This window comes from Protomyctophum parallelum, assembly GCF_964188405.1.
Source record: "Protomyctophum parallelum genome assembly, chromosome: 6".
NCBI lineage: Eukaryota > Metazoa > Chordata > Actinopteri > Myctophiformes > Myctophidae > Protomyctophum > Protomyctophum parallelum.
The window spans coordinates 17,799,996-17,820,033 of record NC_139701.1 but is presented as its reverse complement, the minus strand read 5'-3'; the positions used below and the strand labels follow the sequence as shown (position 1 = coordinate 17,820,033).

The window sequence follows — 20,038 nt, the reverse complement described above, 5'->3', positions numbered from 1 at the left end:
GGAGGGATACCCATGGGTTGGGTGATGGGTCCGATGTAAGCTTGCACTGCCTTGCAGCATAGGCCTATATTTTTTTAAACAAGTGAAATATTTTGAAATAAATCATTTTGCCTTTCTCTTTTATCTAGATTCAAATGGGGGGGGGGGGGGGGGGAGTAATTTCAGATGAGGGTCCGTGACAAAATAATATAGGCTAGGCTATAAATTTGGGGGGTCCTTGTCTTGAGAACCACTGGTTTATGTTTATGACCTCGTGGTTCAGAGCCAGGGCACGCTCGGCCTCCCTGGCTCCCTCCCAGGGCCATGCAGGCCGCTTGTTATAACAGGGATTTAAGGAGATTTGTAGGGTTTGTTGTTCCTGCGTTATGGTCCTTTGGGGATGTAAAGGAATGGGAAGTAGGCTGCAGAGTTCCTGGACAGGATGTGGAATCAGTGAGTGAGACTGTGAGAGGAGTAGTAGTAGTACAGCCCCCTGCACTGGGAGATTGGCTTGCGGGAGATTTTCGGCTCAGCTGCTTCACACTAAATACCTCATCTGGAGACAGAGGAGGGACGAGGGAGGGATATAGCGTAGTTTGAGAGCTGGAACACTCGCTGCAGGTGACCTCGACCCGAACCCTCTTTTCTTTGTAGGAGTGAAGTTAACACGGGTGAGTGAAATGTTTGTTTAACCTAACTTTTTATGCACTTATTTATTAATTTGTTTATTTGCGTTTATTTATTTGATAGTGTGTGTGTAGCTTGTTACCAGGCTACTCCATCGATCTTTCGAGAAAGAAACAAAAACGTGGCTAAATAAATGAACAAGCTAGGCCTACTGGCTACTGTATCACAGGCGCCGGCCGCCGAATATACTCAAACTCTCCACTTTCTCCAGAAAAAAATCTAAAAAGTCTGGTGACGAGTAGTTTAACTTCATAGATTGTTCATGAAATTAAAGCGCGCAGCGCTGCGGATGGGGAATTATTTTGTTGAACGCAGACAGCACAGCACAACACCGGGGGTTGGAGGTGTTCTTCTACTTAATGACAGGGTACCGTACCACCCTCATGCCTCATCTGACTATCTGTCTCTTTACGTGTCCAGACAGGCAGACATGCTTTGGTGACTCTCTCAGCCCTCAGTTTACAGCATGATGTGTGTGTGTGAGCTCATTGATCTTGCAGTATCACCAACACGTTGTATTCGTTCGTTCTTTCTTTCTTTCCATCTCTGCTTCACGCACACACACGCACACACACTCTCTTTCTCTCTCTCTCTCTCTCTCTCTCTCTCTCCCCCCCATAGATTTGGAGGATGACACACCTTCAGTCTCTCATTTGGGCTGTGTTGGTGCTGGTGGCTCTCTCTATGGCAGAACCTCTGACCAGACCCCAGGACAGTGAGAATGAGGTCTTCAAACAGGTTGAGACACGGGTGGGTGACATTGGTGCTGAGACAGCCATCAACATGCAGGTGATTGTTTATGCCTGGTGTCATGTCTGCAACATGAAAACATGTCTGAAACAAAACTGTATTACTGCATTTATTGTGTTGCTATTCTTATTAACAGTAGCCCATTTGATACTTGATATTCACATCAATATTCATATGTCTGTTACCAGCTAATCTCTGGCACCATTGGTCCGATCACGCCGAAACTGTGCACACACTCCCTGGATGCCAATTCCGAAACTCTGACTATTGCTTATATCTGTTTTGATGGGCCCACCTCGAAAATGAGATGCTTCATCTCAAGGAGCTATCTCTTCAATAAAAATCTGATATCTATTATAGCAGTGTTTCCCAAACAATGTCCGCAACAATTACATGAGGAAAATAAGAAATCTTTACATTTTTACTACTACAACTATAAAAGAACAAGCTGTGAGCTTGTAGATCTGCTATTTTCTTGATGTATTTTCCCTCTGTATTACAGCAGGCTCCGCTCTCCTCTGTTTCAGGACCAAGAGATTGAGAATGCTATTGGGAACCTCAGTGTCAGCGTAACAACTCAAAAACCTACTGCACGTGAGTCTATTTGTTGTTACTTGTACAGTAAGTGCTGGGATATTTGCATACCGTTAAGGATTAATGATAATTATCTTCCTTAGTGGAGACAAAGCCTTGTTTTAGAGTTGAAACACATGTGTTGCCTATCCACCATATGGCGTCCATATTTTGGGCATGTCATTGTTTTTTTTTATATGACGTGTTTACTACGGATTCTCTTTCTCAACTGTTACACTTTACCGATGGAATATCCCCCTCTCTCTCTTGTTTCTTGTATTGGTCATCCCGCTGTTTTAACTAAGATTTGATATTGTATTCAGGTTTTCAAGCTCTGTATCAGACTAACACTGAAAACCTAACTCAATCAAATAATGCAACGTGAGTTGAATTCTACAATTCTCCTTTCTCCTGAATCAACAGCCCATGACACAACCACAGCTGCCCCTCATCCCAGCACAGCCCTAAACCCCAGTACAGCTCCACCAGGCCCCAGTCCTCATCCTGGGCTCACTACTGTGACATCATGCCCAGGGAACCAGGTGATGCTTGGACAGGATGCCGGCTGTGGCTGTCCCTTTGGCCTGGTGAAGGATGGTGACGGCTGTAGCTGTCCCTTTGGCCTGGTGAAGGATGCTGATGGCTGTGGCTGCCCTCCTGGATTCATCCTGCAGGACGAGTGTCAGGGTGAGACTCCACATAAGGATGGAAATCTTCAACTCCAAATCTTCTGTTTTGTTTTCTCGTTTTGCCCATGTTTGCCCTCGTTTTTCTCGGTTTGTCCACAGCTAAGTTAAAGTGAAAGCCAGTTAGTGAACCGACAACTATATCTCTGCTGTCGGGAAGAAACCACTTAACTCCTTTTCAGGAAATGAAAAATATACGTCCATGAGAGGGGGAGAGGTGGTGGAGTTACATTACTCCAGTTTTAGCTTCACTGCACTGGCTTCCGGTTGTTTTTAGGATTAAAATTATTGTACTTGTTTATAAAGCTCTCAATGGTCTCGCACCTTCCTACCTACATGACTGCCTGCCTAAATATGCCCCAAACCGCCCCCTAAAGGTCTTCCACTGCTGGCCTGCTCGCTTTGCCTAAAAGAATGGCAACAAAAAAATACGGGGAAGCAGCTTTTTGCTTCTACGGGCCGTCGGCATGGAACAAGCTCCCACTGTACCTTCGACAGGCAGCCTCTGTAGACATTTTTAAAGCACAGCTCAAGACCCACTTCTACACTCTTGCTTTTAATTGATCTTTTAATTATTTGTTATTCATGTCCATGTATTTCATTACTGCTACTATTTTTTATGTTTATGCCTTGCTTTTCTTTTCTTTCTTTCTCCATTGCTCTGTAAAGCACTTTGAGCTGCATTTCATGTCATGAAAGGTGCTCTACCAATAAAGTTTTATTATTATTATTATTATTATTACACTGATTTATGCAAAAAACCTCCTAAATAAAGTTAGGTCTTTGTGAGAGCGAGGACCTGGGTTTGAATATGACCACCGTTTTGTCTTGCCCCCCAAAAACAACAACCAAAAAAACAAAGAAAACACAGAGCAAGCAGATCCAGATCCAAATCATAGCCAGTCTTTGTTATTTGTAGTTTGTCTGAATATAACAACCTACAAGTAAAATTATGATCAGTGTCGTTTCTTTCTCCGGGATGGACATTGCAGATCAGAGAAAACTACCAATAATGCACATCCTTCGTTATTTGGGGCTGAGCCAAACTGTAAGAACAGAAATTGTAGAACAAAGTGGGGGCTCGCAACTCACTTTTGAATGCTCCAAAAATATTTATTTACAAAATATATATTTATAAAACGGCAATAATAGAGACTTTGCCCATCACCAAACATTTCAGTCACAGTCTGAGGTCCCTGGCACAAAGTTATTTTGATGGAGGTCCATAGTCATTTACATACTACAGATCAATTTGGGGGTCCTTGACATGAACAAGGTTGAGAACCTGTGTACTGTAATACGGCACAATAACATCTTTCTACTTGGCAGATGTGGATGAGTGTAAAAAGCCTGGAGCATGTGGTCCCAATGCTGGGTGTACTAACACACCTGGTTCCTACTCATGTCGCTGTCTCCGTGGTTACCTGATGGGTGCAGGAGGATGCCATGGTACGTGAGCCTCTGAAAGAGGGAGAGACTCTGTGTGTGTGCGTGTGCGCGTGAGCGTGCGTGTTATACCTTTAGAGGTTAGATTCAGGGGTTGGGATTGGAGTTATCCCTGATTTATACTTAGTTGTGCAGCTGTGTCTCACACCAAAATAGCTGATCTACAAGCTCACGAGTCACAACTCGTCGCACAACGACGCTTGTAGCCTATTTTTGGCTTTAGGCTTAAAAATGGCAACTTTCTGTTCATGTCCCCTTTATTATAGTAGTAGAAATGTGTGTGTGTGTGTGTGTGTGTGTGTGTGTGTGTGTGTGTGTGTGTGTGTGTGTGTGTGTGTGTGTGTGTGCGTGCCTGCCTGCCTGCCTGCCTGCCTGCCTGCGTGCGTGCGTGTGCATAGTTATGCCCAAATTTTATTCTGAGTGGTAATGATAGGTGGTAAACCCTCCATTATTATGCAGTGCATATAAATATGGCCTAATCCCAATACTTGTGTGTGTTGGAGCAGATATAGATGAGTGTGCGCTGGCTGCAGTAACAGGTCTACAGGCCTGTAAGGGGGATGCTGAGTGCACAAACATTCCGGGCTCCTTCACCTGCTCCTGCGCACTGGGCTATGTCATGGCTCTGAAGGAACAGGACTGTGTTGGTGAGGCTTATGTTTGTACCGTTACTTTTCCTCTTCCTCTTACATATATGGTAAGTATTCCTGAGAAGAACAGTGCTGTATGTATTCTTTGAGACACACATACGGGTATTTCGGGTCGTGGCCCAGCGTGGCCAAATCCGGCATTGTTTGTGCCCCTCTTCGCACCCATTGGTTGCCATTTTGTGGTTGGACAAAAATCCCTTCTCTCCATCCACTACCATTGAAATGACATGTTTTTCAGTGGTTTCGTATTGATATTCTTCTTCTTTTTTTTTTATATATATTTTTTATCCCACGATTTTTGTAACGCATTTTTCACCCCTGTGTCAATCATCTAATGTGATCCTGGGCTCTACACACCCTCCACCAACCTAGTCCCCATATTCTTCTTATTTTAAACTTGGGGCTCCATCTTGCGCCACCCTTATCCCTAAACTTATTTGCCATTTTTACTATTTTGAAAATCATTTAAAAATTGTTTAACTAGCCGATCTACACGTTGTGAGCTTGTAGATCAGCTATTTGAACTATTTTAAAAGGTAGTGTTGGGAAATGATTGTTTAGCCCAATTTCAAAATGGCACAGACCAATGTAGTTATTATTTAGTCACAAGCTCTTGGTGTTACATTGTTTTTGTTATATTATAAAACCCATAGAGTAGACACACTTACCCATCCCCCGCCAGGATTAATGTATTTACTTATTGCGCATTGCCAAGGTTTTCCCCCTTTCTATCATTATTTTGAAGAGCCAAATATCCGTAACCGGATGTTACGATGACGTAATGGTGTGTGTGGTCTCTTCACCAGTTGTTGATGTCTCACTCGGTGCAGAAAAAACCTGACCACGAGAATCACAGCGCTGTCTGTCAGCCGTTGAAAAACCTTGTTTTGACCAGAAACTACATTCAATGCGCCGATTTGGAGATACAGGCCATTGAAAGCAGCACATAGAGTGCAAGTGGATGCGTACGCATCTTAAAATGGCGCCGGCCAGTGTCACACTTGTGACTTTACACTGGGATGCTAACGGGAGACGGCTATCGACTCGATTGTATCAAAACATGGATTAAAGAATATAGCCTATGGTCTTGGCGGGCGACGAGACTAAAGTTTATTTATGGTTTCTATGGTTCTGGCGGGCTTTGTGTTAACCACTTTCCCTTTCACTTAAAGAAATATGTAAAAACAAATTGCAGCCAATTGTGAGCTTGTAGATCGGCTATTTTTGCTACTTTGGTGTGACACTGGATTATGACAAAGTAGGGCATTCATTTACGAAAAAACATAATATTATATATTGAAATATACAAAGATCAGCCCGATATAGGGAACATAGTGATGCTAGAGTTAAGATTCGGGCTAACGGTAATCTTTTTCAACAACAAAGGCCATTATAACTAATATGCAACTGCTTTTATTCATACCTGCAAGCTGTCCAGTACAAAGTAACCCAAACTAGTGAAAATAGAGGCAGATCTTGAGCAGATATGAGTCCGCGACCCACAAATGGCTGACCCAGTGTTTGGGAAACAGTGATCTAGAGCCCATTGATGGTCCAGGGATTTTAAGCTTAAGCCTAGTTCAAACCAAAGATTTAACAAGACCAATTAAATTATGTATAATTTAAGCTTAACAGAAAGGGATCTTTCGCTTTGTAATAGGCTGCCTCTCTGTCTGTCATTTAGATGTGGACGAATGCAGCTTTGAAGAGCAGTGTCGTCGTGAGCTGGGGAATGTGTGTTTAAACACTCCTGGCAGCTTTATCTGCCAGTGTCAGCCGGGTTTCAGAGCAGAATCTGCTGCCTGCGTTGGTAAGTCAACACTATGCTTTACACCCAGTTAGAACATCTAACTTCAACGTTTTAATCTGTTGAGGTGAGCTAGTTCTTCTGAATGTTCAGCAAGTACCAGACAAGGTCACAACATCAATGAGCTAACTACTAATAATGAAACATTAATGCAGTGTAGCGTTATCTCTTTTCCTTGCCTTTGGCATCAAACGCTTCATTTTTGAGTGGTGCAACCACTCCAAGGAATAGCAATGTCCCTATGTGACTATGTCCTAACCTATGTGACTATGTACCAGACAGTAGGGGCAAAAGTGGCACTGTTGTGCTAGAAACAGAGAGAGAGAGAGATAGTGTTGCACTGTTGCCTGCTATGCTAGAGAGAGAGAGAGAGAGAGAGAGGGAGAGAGAGAGAGAGAGACTCCTTGCTAGCGAGTGGTTTATACAGTGCATGAGCTTAATGCTTTGCTGATTGGACTGAATGCTCTGCCTGCCCAATTAACCTTGACCTAGCCTGGCCCAGCCAGCGTGCTTTCTGGTATTGAGGGGCAGGGAATTCCACAGTAAATTACTGAATTCCATGGATACACACAGGTACAAACTGAGCTTTTACTGATTACCATCCTACCATCTCTCTCTCTCTCTCTCTCTCTCTCTCTCTCTCTCTCTCTCTCTCTCTCTCTCTCTCTCTCTCTCTCTCTCTCTCTCTCTCTCTCTCTCTCTCTCCATCCTCTTCTGTCCCAGATGTGGATGAATGTAAGGAGAGTCCCAGGGTGTGTGAAGGTCAAGGCGTGTGTTTCAACACTCTTGGGAGCTACAAGTGTATCTGTAGGCCAGGTTACCGTGGTAACGGCACACACTGTGAAGGTAAGCGATTAACAGTTCGCCTTCCCTCTAAAGTATGGGAAGCCTCAATCATTGTCAATCAATTTTGTGTGATTGCACAACAAAAGGAGACTTGACACCGGTCAAACAAAACTGCACCAGGGATTTTGCAACTAAATTATTAAAGAATGGAACTGACTTTATTTTTTATAATGAACATTGTCATGCAATTTATTGCTTACAAGCGCCCTCTTGTGGACATAATGGTTCTGAACAGACATTTGATATATTTATTTATACATTTCATGCATTAATATGCATAATTCCATGCAAAGAATATGAATTGAATATCATGCTTCTGTCTCTCTCTCTATCTGTCTCTGTCTATCTGTATATCTATGTATATGTCTCTCTATCTATCTGTATCTGTATATCTATGTATGTGTCTCTCTTTCCAGATGAGAATGAGTGTGCATTGGGTGTTCACGGTTGTGACACCAACGCTCGCTGTGGCAACATCATTGGCTCCTACTTCTGCCAATGCTACCAAGGTTTTAATGGAGACGGACACTCCTGTTTTGGTGCGTGAGGAGACTGTCCGTTTGTGTGTCTACCATTTGCAATTTGATAATACATAATACATTGCATGTTGCCAGTTACTACCATAATGTTGATAATACAGGCTAATACAGCGGTCATTGTGTGTTATGTTCAGATGTTGATGAGTGTGCTGTGAACAACGGTCACTGTCAACACAACTGTACCAACGAGTCTGGAGGCTACAGCTGCCAGTGTAAAACTGGCTACCAGCTGGACAAGAACGGACATAACTGCTCAGGTGAGGTGAACACATCATCAGATGAAAGAAAGAAAGAAAGAAAGAACTTTTCTTCCTTTGTTGTGCGAACGCGTTGCATCAGATCAGGCTAGTCTCTTTCCAGACATTGTGACAGCTGGTAAATGCAACTGAAGCAACATTAACATTCATTTCAGTCTCTCACTGACACCCTGTAGGGATCGCCTCTGCTGCTCTCTAGCAAAATTGCATCCACTTTCGTGGATGTTTTTGAATTCCCCGAAAAGAAACAAAACCAGGTAGCTACTCACCGAAACAAAGCTTGATAGGAAAAAGTCTATTCTCCAAGCTGGGAAGCGGCTCAGCCTCTCAGGTGGTTTTGTTTCTTTTCGGGGAATTCTAAACCCTGCCTCCAAATTTTGCTAGAGCAGCGGAGGCGATCCCCACAGGGCGCACTGGACCAGGGCTAGGCCCATACAGTACATACCATACCAGGCATGATTAAACCCCCCTCTCTCTGATCCTTCAGACGTGGACGAGTGCTTGGCCCTGAACGGAACATGTGAACAGGTGTGTTCCAACGCCCAGGGTTCCTTCCTGTGCTCCTGTAGATCCGGGTACCAGCTGCACATCGACAGCCGCAGCTGTGTGGGTCAGTTACCAGTGATTATAATTAGTGTGGATCTGGTTCGGATTAGATTCAAGTTAATTATTGTAGTAAACTGAGGCATGCTCATGTATCATTATACGGCAGTTGTAAAAAATAAAAAGTGTGTGTGTGTGTGTGTGTGTGTGTAGACATTGACGAGTGTAAGCTCCAGAATGGCGGCTGCTCCCATACCTGTACCAACACACCTGGAGGGCACACGTGTCACTGTGCGACTCCACTACTCCTTCACACAGACAACCTCCGCTGTGTCAGTATGTACCTCACAAAGTGTGTGTGTGCGTGCGTGTGTGTGCGCGCGCGTGTGTGCGTGTGCATGCACGCAGGGTAAGTAGAAACGTATTTATGCAGAAAATTTATTGCATTTGAGCTTCCTGGAATAATACTTCATCCTGTCGGGTGTTATTTTTAACGACCAGCACGTGCTGACAATTATCCCTTGCTTAATGTGGCTCATTGCCTCCTGCCACATAGATGTAACATCGTGTGAGCAGCGAAACGGTGGCTGTGAACATGTCTGCACCATGACAGCTGAGGGACACCTCCACTGCAGCTGCAGGCCAGGATGGGAGCTGGACAAGGACCTGAAGTCTTGTGTGGGTGAGTCAGTCAGTCCGTCAGTCTGTGTCTTTCTGTCCCTCCGTCTGTTGGAGGGTTAAAGAAGATTGTTGCACTAAGTCACAATACTGGGTCAATCTCACCTTTTGACATAAATGATCACAATATATCTTAATGTAAATTGATACATTGGCGCTTTGTATCTTGATGGTTATGATCGTATCACCATCTCTCCCCTCCTCCCTCGCTCGTTCACTCTGTCCCTCTCTCGTTGTTCAGATGTGGATGAATGTGGGGACTTCACAAATGGAGGTTGTGAGCAGCTGTGTGTGAATCATCCTGGTGGCTTCAACTGCTCCTGCAGGGAGGGCTATGAAATTCGAACTGATAACCCCACAAAGTGCCGGCGTGAGTCACTATTCCAAATCTGTCTGTAATCGTGTAGTTGTTGCCAGAAATGCATGATCAAAAAAACTTTACTGTTCTACAGTATTATTTTATTTGTGATAATAACAGTAAATTACGGGACAGTGTTTGTTGTTGTCAACCTTCTCACATGCTACTTTCATCTATTTATTCGTTGCTAACTATTTCTCTTCTTTCCTCCAACCTCTCATCCTTACAGCGGTCTGTAATCCATCATGTCAGAACTATGGAGTGTGTGTGGGTCCAAACAGCTGTGATTGTCCTCCGGGCTACCCTGGTCTGGGCTGCTTAGGTACAAACATACTGAATGTCATGGTGTTTGACACCAGATGCACAAGCGTGTTAACCTCAAGTCTATCTGACTGAACCAACTCGTATCATTTGTGTGTTTCAGCCATGTGCTCACCACCCTGTGCCCATGGAGGTACCTGTATGCGCTGGAACATGTGTTTGTGTCATCCTGGTTGGACAGGAACTGGCTGTCACACAGGTACTGTACAGTGCATCCGCTCACAGAGTCACACACTTAACAGCAGTAACAGCAGCATAGCAAGCAGCATTTAACCTTTGAAATGAGTGCCATGCAAGGATATGCCCTTATGATTAGTGCAGTTTTCCTTCGGCTTAATTAATGGCTGTCTACCTCGTTATAAAACACTTATAATTTTCATCTGGGACATATACACATCTCTAGAGGAAGCTGTAGTTCTTGCGAGCACAGTTGAAACCTGCTGTACAACCAATGATGATAAGAAAATGATGATAAGAAAGAAGCCTGTCGATTCGATCACATTAAGACCATAGCTTTCCAGCAGAGGTCCCTGTTGTTGTAGTCTGAAAAGTCATACTATTCTTTGTCCAATGTGTGTTTTACTTTATTGGTAATGTGAAAATGTAATTTAGCTGTTACATCATACGGGGAGAGGGCAAATGGCCACCATATTTGTCATGTCACGTGCGCTATATCTATGATAAAGCATTACATTGTGTCTTCATTGTGTATTCTCCAATCACAAAACATAAAACAAACACTTAACACATAAACAAACATAATTGATTTTTTTTCTTTTACCTCTTTCTGTCTTTCTTTCAGCGATGTGTGAGTTGCCGTGTGCAAACGGAGGCCGCTGTGTGGGGCCCGGCTCCTGTCAGTGTCCCTCTGACTACACTGGCCCTCAGTGCCTGTCACGTGAGTACCACGTATCTACACTCGGTGTGAAATTAACTCTAAGGATGTCAAACTTCACATTCTCAGGTCGATTTAGGACGGTCAATTGTATTTTTCTCAGAGTTAAATGAAAGAGTTTGTCTATGTATTGTAAAGCCTTGTTTCTCAACCAGTGCTTTAGAAACTCAAAATTAGGTTGCTCAGAAAAAAACTGGGAGAAGTCGCTGATCTGTGCTCATTTGTTTTCCACAGCCCTCTGCACACCAGCCTGTCAGAATGGAGGAAGGTGTGCGGATGTCAACAAATGCACGTGTGTCGGAGGGTGGCAGGGAGCTCGCTGTCAGATAGGTAACATGACACACACATGTGTTTCCAGGTCGGGACCATGGTTCTACTTGAACACAACTATCAGTGTTTTTTATAACTAAATTAGTTTGAAGCGGCAAGTATGTGCTGTCATTTGGATGTTGATTGTTGATTAGAGAACAAGAAGCACTATTGACTTTCCCATGTGCTAAAGCCCAAACAGTTGTCACCACAAACTAAATTTGCAGCTTCATATACAGTATATATCATCTCATTCATTCATTCATTCATCCATCATTCATTCATATACTTCGTCATCTGAATATAATATTTTAGTTTTTTTCTTTTCTTTTTTTAAAGGGTACAATCCTTTTCCCTTTTTGCCATTATTCCCACCACACAATACAAAAGAGTGTTCTAGTATACTTCTAATGCTGCAGTATATGACACACTGACTGAACGTATGCATTTCTCTCTGCTCAGAGCCAGTGCAGTGTCAGAAACCATGTCAAAATGGAGGTGTATGTGTCGGCCTCAACAGATGTCGCTGCGCACGTGGCTATACTGGGAGTCTCTGTGAAACGGGTCAGTGTGTGTGTGTGTGTGTGTGTGTGTGTGTGTGTGTGTGTGTGTGTGTGTGTGTGTGTGTGTGTGTGTGTGTGTGTGTGTGTGTGTGTCGTGCATGTTACAGCACAAAAGCTTCAAGTGTGTTGGTGTGAATTGTGTCTTTAGCGGTGACCACTCCATGTGTGCCCCCGTGCCAGCATGGCGCCACCTGCAGTCCTCACAACACCTGCACCTGTCCAGAGGGCACAGCTGGTCTGCGCTGTGAGAAACTGTAAGTATAACGTAAAGAATATATAAATAGCGCCGGCACTCCACAAAAAGAAGGGATGCAAGACCATGGCTCAGCTACACATTACCGTTTATTTTATTTATGTGTTACATTTTTAATGACTTGACTGACTTGGATGCAGTTGCTGAGACAAACAAGTGGCCAGGTCTATGAAAACAAGCCCAAATAAGCAACTACACTTTGAAAACAAGCCCAAAAACAACCAGCAACTACCAATATTTACAAGGGACTTTACATAAAAACAAGCCCAAAGTTGCTTATAATAAGCAGACATGGCAACACTGGCTGTGACAACTGAGCAGGAAGTGTGGAGGAAGTGAAGCACACATTCACTTCCTGTGTTTTAACCTAGGGCCCTTTTTGAAACTAGCTCCTCGCCACTCGCCCTACACACTTCCACTCGGTTTGAGCATAGATATATAAATAACCGAGACGCAATGCAATGCAAGTGGATGGAAGGGTTTCCGGTGCCGTCTCTTTTATTTATATCTATGCTCAAACCTAGTGGAAGTGTGTAGGGCGAGTGGCGAGGAGCTAGTTTCAAAAAGGGGGTAGGTACAAGCTCAGAGCTTCCTTGTGTTTTACCCCCAGTAAGCTCCTTGGGAAACAGGTGGATAGTGAACTCTCAGTCTCAATGTTCCTTGTTGTTTTTAATGATTTTCTGTGTGCATGCACACTAGGACGTGTCCCGTGGTAACCACTGTTGTCAGCATGGCTCGGGCTGTGAGGAAGGGCTTCAGGGAGAGTTATGTTGACCGCTGTGGCCCTCTGGGAGTTCAGCTGTGCACAAAATACAGGTAACAGCTCTCTCTCTCTCTTTCGCACATGCACGCACACACACACACACACACACACACACACACAGTCACACACACACACACACACACACACACTAATTCAGGTGCAAAATGCAGGATTCAATATTGTAAATACCATCGGTATGTTATGGAAAGACTGACCTTCTCTCTCTGACAGATATTCTGATTTAATTGGTTAAAAAATGCAAGATTTAGTAGGAGCGAGGAGGGAATGACTATCATCATGACATGATATCAATAAAACATTATTTTATTGAAATAAACTGCATTGGTTCATTATTCATTTATGTATTTATTTATTTACTCTCAGTGCTTGTGGCTCATGTTTCACTTTTTATGTGCATATTTGATATTTCACAGTTGTATTTTTAGCGGTGCCTGTATTTCTGTGTCTGTATGTATGTCCAAGCACGGAAAGCTGCACCACCTAAAGTGGCCAGTAGAGTACAGCACAGAGTAAAGTGGCACAGAGTACACTACAGTAGAGAGCACAGTGCACTACAATACAGTATACATACCACAGTACAGTACAGTAACTATAACAATACATGTATAGTTGCACCGCTCACTTCACACAGGTGTGATTTTTTTTTTTTAATCTAATCTGATAAATGTAAAATCTGTGGACAACAGAAGAAATGTAGTACTACTGTCAACAAAATTAGAAAAATACAGGTTACCTTGAATGTATAGAACACATTAACAGAAATGACATGCACAAAAAAGACACTCTTTGTTTTTGGCAGGTCTACATTATTAAATACTCTCTAATACTTTGTTTGTATGCAGGATAAACCAAGCTCGTGTGTACCTCCAGGCCTACAGAGTGGGCTACAAAATCCAGTGTCCGCCGAAGGGGAGATGAATATGACACATACAGTACAAGCCTTGTATACCCACTAAACCAGGTAGACCACCCAGCAACATGACCACAGTACAGTCCAGTGTTACCACACAACATCTTTCTGGGCCAACATAACAGCAATTATGGCCTAACAATGTAGGGTGTATGTCATGGACCACTTAACCACTTTCAACCCGCCGTCCCTTTTTTATCGTCCCGTTGTGAGCTTGTAGATCTAGCAGATCTACAAGCATGTTCTGAGCTATTAGATTAAGTTTGGCTATTTATCGTGCAATTAAGGGCATACGTGGTTAAAGGGCAATTGCTCTGACAGTTCTCTAACTTCATAATGGAAGGAGGAATTTATAGGCGCACCAATAAGGACAACCATAACATACAAGTGTACGCCCCTCTTTGTCTTTTTCTTTTTTACCTTTATTTAATGTTTTTCTGTAATTGAAGGAAGTCCTCAAAAAACATTGCGCAAAAGACAAAGCAGTGCATTTATGCATTGTTGAACTGAGTAAAACACAAAAGCAATGGTGTAATTGTGTATAATGGTATAATTTACTCGTACAATTTAAGCCCCCATTATTGTGCAATACGCAGAAACTAGTTGCTTCTACTTATCTTTCATGGGACAGAATGTATATTGTACAGTAACGGGTCAGAGGTTTCACTGTGCTACAGGGATGTGTCGTGTAATCACTGCAAGGCAGTTGAGGCATCTCCGCTTAATTTATACCTCATCACACATTGGTGTTGCTTGCAACTTGGAACAGTCTAAAAGTGTACTGTAGGCGTGGTTGTATGTCTTTAATAGATACTCGTGATGAGCTTCATGTCGCTTGTCAATGTGAACTCATTTCTAACATCATCTTGCATATGAATTAGGCTTAACGGTCCTTTCAAACGGGCCTAGTAATTCATTTTCAATGAGACCTGCGTTTTCTTTCTGTACGCATGGAGAAGTCGAGGGGCGACAACGCAAGCATATTTACGTGGGGCCGTGAAATTGTCGCGCGAGTTCTTGTTTCGTGCACACGCCCGCGACTGACCAGACCTGGATTCTGTTTAGCCTTTTTTTTTACACTTGCGTTGCGTTGACCTGGAGCAGAACTGTCATTGATCCAGGCGACAACGTCTGTGTTAATCGATGCACATCTGAAAGGACCTTTAGTGTGTAGCAAATCTAAAGGTACTCCAAGGTATTCGTCAAGCACAGACCCATAATGATTTTGAGATTCAAGACTTTTGACTCTATGCCACAAAATTGGTTTACACCCTATGAAAATTACTTTACATCCTATGATAATTGGTTTACATCCTGTGATTTTGCAGTTCATTGTATGTAATGTTTGCATATGGCAGCTGAATGTTATTAAATGCAAGATTTGTTTTGTATCTTTACATATTTCAGTCTCTGCATGTCCAGGTGATTTTGCTATCCCAAAGACCCACTCTATTCAAAGTTCAGAAATCACTTTATTCTGAGCTGTTGTCCCAATAATACCGGTAGTTATCTATCAAATCATTGGCATTATGCAGACAGTCAGTCCGTCTGGCGGTGGCGGGCGGGCGGGTGGGCGGACAGACATATCTTTATTGATTCCCATGGGGAAATGCAGGTGTTATAGCAGCACTGAAGTATTAATGAAAAAACAGGACAGATACTATATTATATATAGATAGAGATAAAACGAAATGCTCAATTATAATGAGATGCATACAAATAGGTCGATTTAAACGTTGGTCCTGGCCATCTGCACTTGGACCAATTGGGATAATGTAATGTACAATCTAGAACATTATACAAGTGTAACTGTCTAACTTTATAGTGGTCGATTGTGGTTTAATTGTGGCTGTGACTATTATGATTAATGGCAACCATGGTGGCTGATGGTAAAAATTAATTCCACAAATAAGATCATAAAGTCTTTTAACTTGAATTACGCTTGATGCTCAGTGGCACAGATTTCATACGAAACCGGAGCCAGGGTGAACCCAAAGCGATAGTCAAGCACAGCTTTCACACCAGCAGGCATGGAGAAGGAGAACTTCTGCATGAGGCATACGAAAAAAAGGAAGAGCTCCATCCTGGCCAGGTTCTCACCAAGACATACTCGTTTACCTGGAAGAGAATATGTCCCTCGTTTTCATTATGTCAGATAAAATAAGAATGGATGATTGATAAATAGTAAACTAATAACTAACTCTTGTACTATGTACAGAAGTTATTTGAAGTTATCAATACAAGTATTTGTAATATTGGTGATTGTATTACATGTTGGTGGTCATATCCACCTTAGTCCCTAATTATGATACAAATGTGTCAAATCACACACAAACACTGGTTAGATGATTCCTGCATTGGTTTATACATCTAGATTGATGAATGAGAGTAAACTCTGCCTCAGTCTCTTACCAGCTGAAAAAGGGATGAATGAAGCACGTTTCACAAACTTGCCCTCTTCATTTAGAAAGTGTCCAGGGTTAAAAGTCAAGGGCGTCTCCCACTCGTCTTTGTCAAACAACGCCGAGGTCAGATTTGGAATTATTGTGACACCCTGTTAGTCACACTACAGTCAAAAGTATTTCATTTGCAACACACAATGCCTGATACATGATGTACAAATATTTTAAATGTTATGGAATTAATAAATATATGCTGCTTCAGGAATTACCTTTGGGACAGTGTAACCTCCCAGTTGTACATCCCTAGTAGTCATATGAGGTAGACTGAGAGGAACTATATTTCCCATTCTCTGGATCTCATGGATGACAGCATCAGTATATGGCAAGTTGGCTCTGTCTGCCATGGATGGCTGTCTGGACTGTCCAATCACTCTGTCAATCTCAGCCTGGACCCTTTCTGTGGAACAGTTCAATAAAGGAAGGAACACAAGAACAGCCAAAAAACAAGATTGGTTTCTCTGAATTAGCTTATACTGTGCATAACAATTTCCACAAGCAACAGCTTTCACATGGCTTTCTGTGACCATATTTCTGATGCAACCTGGATTGAATGTTGATGTTCCCATACCCTGGATTTTGGGGTACTTGGCCATGTAGAGGAGACCCCAGCGCAGGGTGGTGGAGGTGGTCTCAGATCCAGCCACAAACAAATCCAGTGCACAAGTCGCCAGGTTATTATCATAAAAATTGGTCTCAGCATCAGCATCACCTTTACTCTGATAGAGGGGGAAAAAATGAATATTTTAACTTTGCATGATCCTGAATGTTGTCATTGAATTGTTACTTGAATATAGAATTACTAGTTACTATGTCAACTCTTGTATCGTAACATCTTGTCCTTGCATCGCTGTCTTAACCTTAACTATAGTACTGAAGGCTCTCACAAATGTAACATGTATGATCATAAATGGACAAGAAGCATTATGAACAAATCAAATGGTAGCCTAATTTACAGTAACTATGTAGTCAACTTTTTTGTCTGATTATTTTGCCTCGCATTTCAACAGATTGGCATAAAACTACAGATTTACTCAATATGATCCTATAGTCCTCCAATGAATCACGTTTTAAATTGTGAACACACAATGTCCTTGCCTGCTGTTTGTTGTCATAGCAGATTTCTTCCTGTCTACACTTTCATTACACTGAATCCTTGAACTCCTCTGAATGCTTGTTGATTAACAATTTAAGCTTCTACTGTAACAATCATTGCAACCTACTCTGGACATGAGCATCAGGCAAATGTATAGAAAGCAATAGAAGTATTGAGAACGAAGGAGGAAAATGGCCACATCATCAAATGGACAGTGCATTTGTATGCATGAGGAAAGAACAATATTGTTGTCCTATAAGTACCTACTGTACTTACTGTACCTTCTGAATCTCAGTTAGATAGCAATCGGTGTAGTCTCTGGGCTCCGAGGGGTCCCAGTCCTCCTTATGCGTTTCTATCTCACTTCTCATGAATTCCATCATGTGCTTATAGATTGTCTGGGCTGTGTGGTGTGGGCCTGGAACACACTTCATCAGCGCAGGGAATGAGTTGTACATCTGCACAGATAAGATAACTGTGAGTTTGTTTGTTAGGAAATATGTAGGCTATAGGTGGCAATCCTACAGTATGTAGAGAATAATTTGATGGGCAGTATGGAGGAGGGAGGTTCTGGTGCAGCATAATTTACTGATGAGCCATTTGGAGGGATCATGGGCCTAATTTGAATGAAATTATACTACATCATAACCCCAGTAACATAGCATACCTCAACCATTTTAGCATCTGATATCCAATTCAGGATTCTAGAAACAGTAGGTGCTTATTCTAAACAGCATTATGTATAACATCTCGCGCACACACACACATTCAACAAAAACTATTGTCACATGTGAGATCCATAATGGAATCCACTGGGCTATCGCAATACCACACAATAAATTGTGATGGATCCTTCAATCTGGATAACTTTGTCCATCCACTTTAACAGGTTCACAAACTTCTCATCATCGTAGTCAAAGCGATGACCAAAAACCAGGCAGCAGATGATGTTGGAAACAGCATTGTTGATGAGTATGTGGGGATTAAAGGGCTGTCCTGGACAGTTAGACAAGCAATCGTAAGCTGTTTTGGGGTCCATTCCAAATGTCATACTCTGTAGTACTTAACATAGGTCAATTTTTCACAATGTTTTTGCATATCCTCAAAACTCATGTAATGCCTTCTGCCTTGTAGCCTACACACACAGGAGACCTCAGTAAATGCAATTTATTTTTGCATATACCGTACTTGTTTTACCTTTATAATCAGCAATTTCGTTGAACAGATATGTATTTTCATCCACAATAGCAGATTCCAAGGATTTTTTGCCAACTCCAAGGTTTTTCAGAGTGAATAGTGCAAAGCGCCTTTGTTGCTTCCACATGTGTCCATTGGTCATTATGATGCCTGTTTAAAAAAATATCTGGTTGGAACAGAATTAACGAATAATACTTATTCAGATGTGTTGCAGTAAGGTACGTGTGTAGAATAGTCAAATTGTATCTTCATATTATTGGTTATTACAGGAGGGCTGTGGACTGTTCAGAAACCTGCCTACCAGTGACATCGTTGGAAAATCCAAGCTAATAGAAACTGCAGGTTTTCCTGGATAGTTAGCAAGTATAATGGAAGCTATTGTTCTCACGTTAATTAAAAATCACACCTGTGTGAACTAAGCGGTGCAGTGTGTGTGTGTGTGTGTGTGTGCGTGTGTGTGTGTGTGTGTGTGTGTGTGTGTGTGTGACCCCTATGCGACCCCTATAGCTAACTGCTTAGCCTGTGAATGATCAGTGTGTGACCCGACGACCCCAATCATCTGCAGGGGTCAATAGGTCGTACTCTAAACACACAGACACACACAGGGACACAGCTATAAAAATGGAAATTGTGTTTGGAAAAACGCCTAATGATAATGTCACTGGTAGACAGGTTTCTGTGTGCACAGCCCTCCAAAGAGACACAGACTGAGTGAAAGAAAATGGTAACATTTAACATGAACATTAGTGAGGACCAATTATATGAAGATACAGTAGGTTGAAAATGGTTGTCCTTTAAACTGATCATGATACTATTAATTAGAGAATCTACCTTGATTAGGGGACACCTCTTCTTGGAGGGCCATCATTGGTCGGTCTGCCAGACTGTCTCCCTGGATCACCAGAGCTTCCTTCAAGGTCTTTAGTCTATTCACCACTACGTTCCATGTGGAGCCCATTCTCAGGCTGTACACGTCTCCATACTTCTCTGACAACTGCAAGCAGACAAATTGATCTCTAGACATAGCCTGATACTCTGTACAGAACCTCTTTTAGAAGTAAGCTTACCTGTGTCAGGTTTTCATGGGCCTTATTGAAGTCAACGGAGAACATATTCCCCACAAATGGCATTGCCATTGGTCCAGGGGGGAAATTGTTTGGTCGACGGTTCTTAATGTAGTCTGCAAATAATAAAACCACTGCAGAAATGAGAAGTAATCCCCGGATATCCAGCCAGAGCCACAGGGACAGTCCAGCCATATTTTCCACTTTGACCAAGTAGTTTAAACTTTATTGTGTGTAGGCTATCCGTGTTTCCTGCGGAGATCAACTTTTCTACTACGGTAAAGTGAAGTACACTCCTCTGCCCTTATATGCATATCTAATACTGCTGTGAGCCTGTGACTGAGCTTCGACCTGTAGCTCGCATGACTGATTGTCATTATGACCTATT

General features: G+C 42.5%; 2 protein-coding genes across 2 annotated transcripts; one reads left to right on the top strand and one right to left on the bottom strand.

Moving 5' to 3' along the window:
- Positions 1–577: 577 nt before the first annotated feature.
- Positions 578–15,198, top strand: LOC310859949 (uncharacterized protein). The gene is made up of 22 exons (XM_083766716.1): positions 578–650; positions 1,288–1,455; positions 1,944–2,010; positions 2,413–2,676; positions 4,005–4,124; positions 4,628–4,768; positions 6,456–6,581; positions 7,302–7,424; positions 7,841–7,963; positions 8,098–8,220; positions 8,708–8,830; positions 8,977–9,099; positions 9,320–9,445; positions 9,683–9,811; positions 10,029–10,121; positions 10,224–10,319; positions 10,923–11,018; positions 11,250–11,345; positions 11,787–11,888; positions 12,036–12,141; positions 12,840–12,956; positions 13,767–15,198. The coding sequence occupies exons 2-22, from the start codon at positions 1,297–1,299 to the stop codon at positions 13,840–13,842; spliced, it is 2,529 nt and encodes an 842-aa protein (XP_083622842.1). The 5' UTR covers positions 578–650; positions 1,288–1,296; the 3' UTR covers positions 13,843–15,198.
- A 434-nt stretch (positions 15,199–15,632) lies between these two features.
- Positions 15,633–19,698, bottom strand: LOC310859885 (cytochrome P450 2J2-like; the record flags this gene model as incomplete). The annotated part of the gene is made up of 8 exons (XM_083766651.1): positions 15,633–15,952; positions 16,247–16,388; positions 16,506–16,693; positions 16,865–17,012; positions 17,671–17,847; positions 18,219–18,385; positions 19,418–19,580; positions 19,654–19,698. The coding sequence occupies 8 exons, from the start codon at positions 19,696–19,698 to the stop codon at positions 15,771–15,773; spliced, it is 1,212 nt and encodes a 403-aa protein (XP_083622777.1). The 3' UTR covers positions 15,633–15,770.
- Positions 19,699–20,038: the final 340 nt, after the last annotated feature.

Excerpts from the sequence above, each read along its gene's own strand:
- LOC310859949 (XM_083766716.1), top strand. The coding sequence starts at position 1,297 with ATGACACACCTTCAGTCTCTCATTTGGGCTGTGTTGGTGCTGGTGGCT. Across the intron at positions 2,011-2,412 it reads AACTCAAAAACCTACTGCAC|CCCATGACACAACCACAGCT; the intron begins GTGAGTCTATTT and ends CTGAATCAACAG. Across the intron at positions 11,019-11,249 it reads TGGCCCTCAGTGCCTGTCAC|CCCTCTGCACACCAGCCTGT; the intron begins GTGAGTACCACG and ends TGTTTTCCACAG.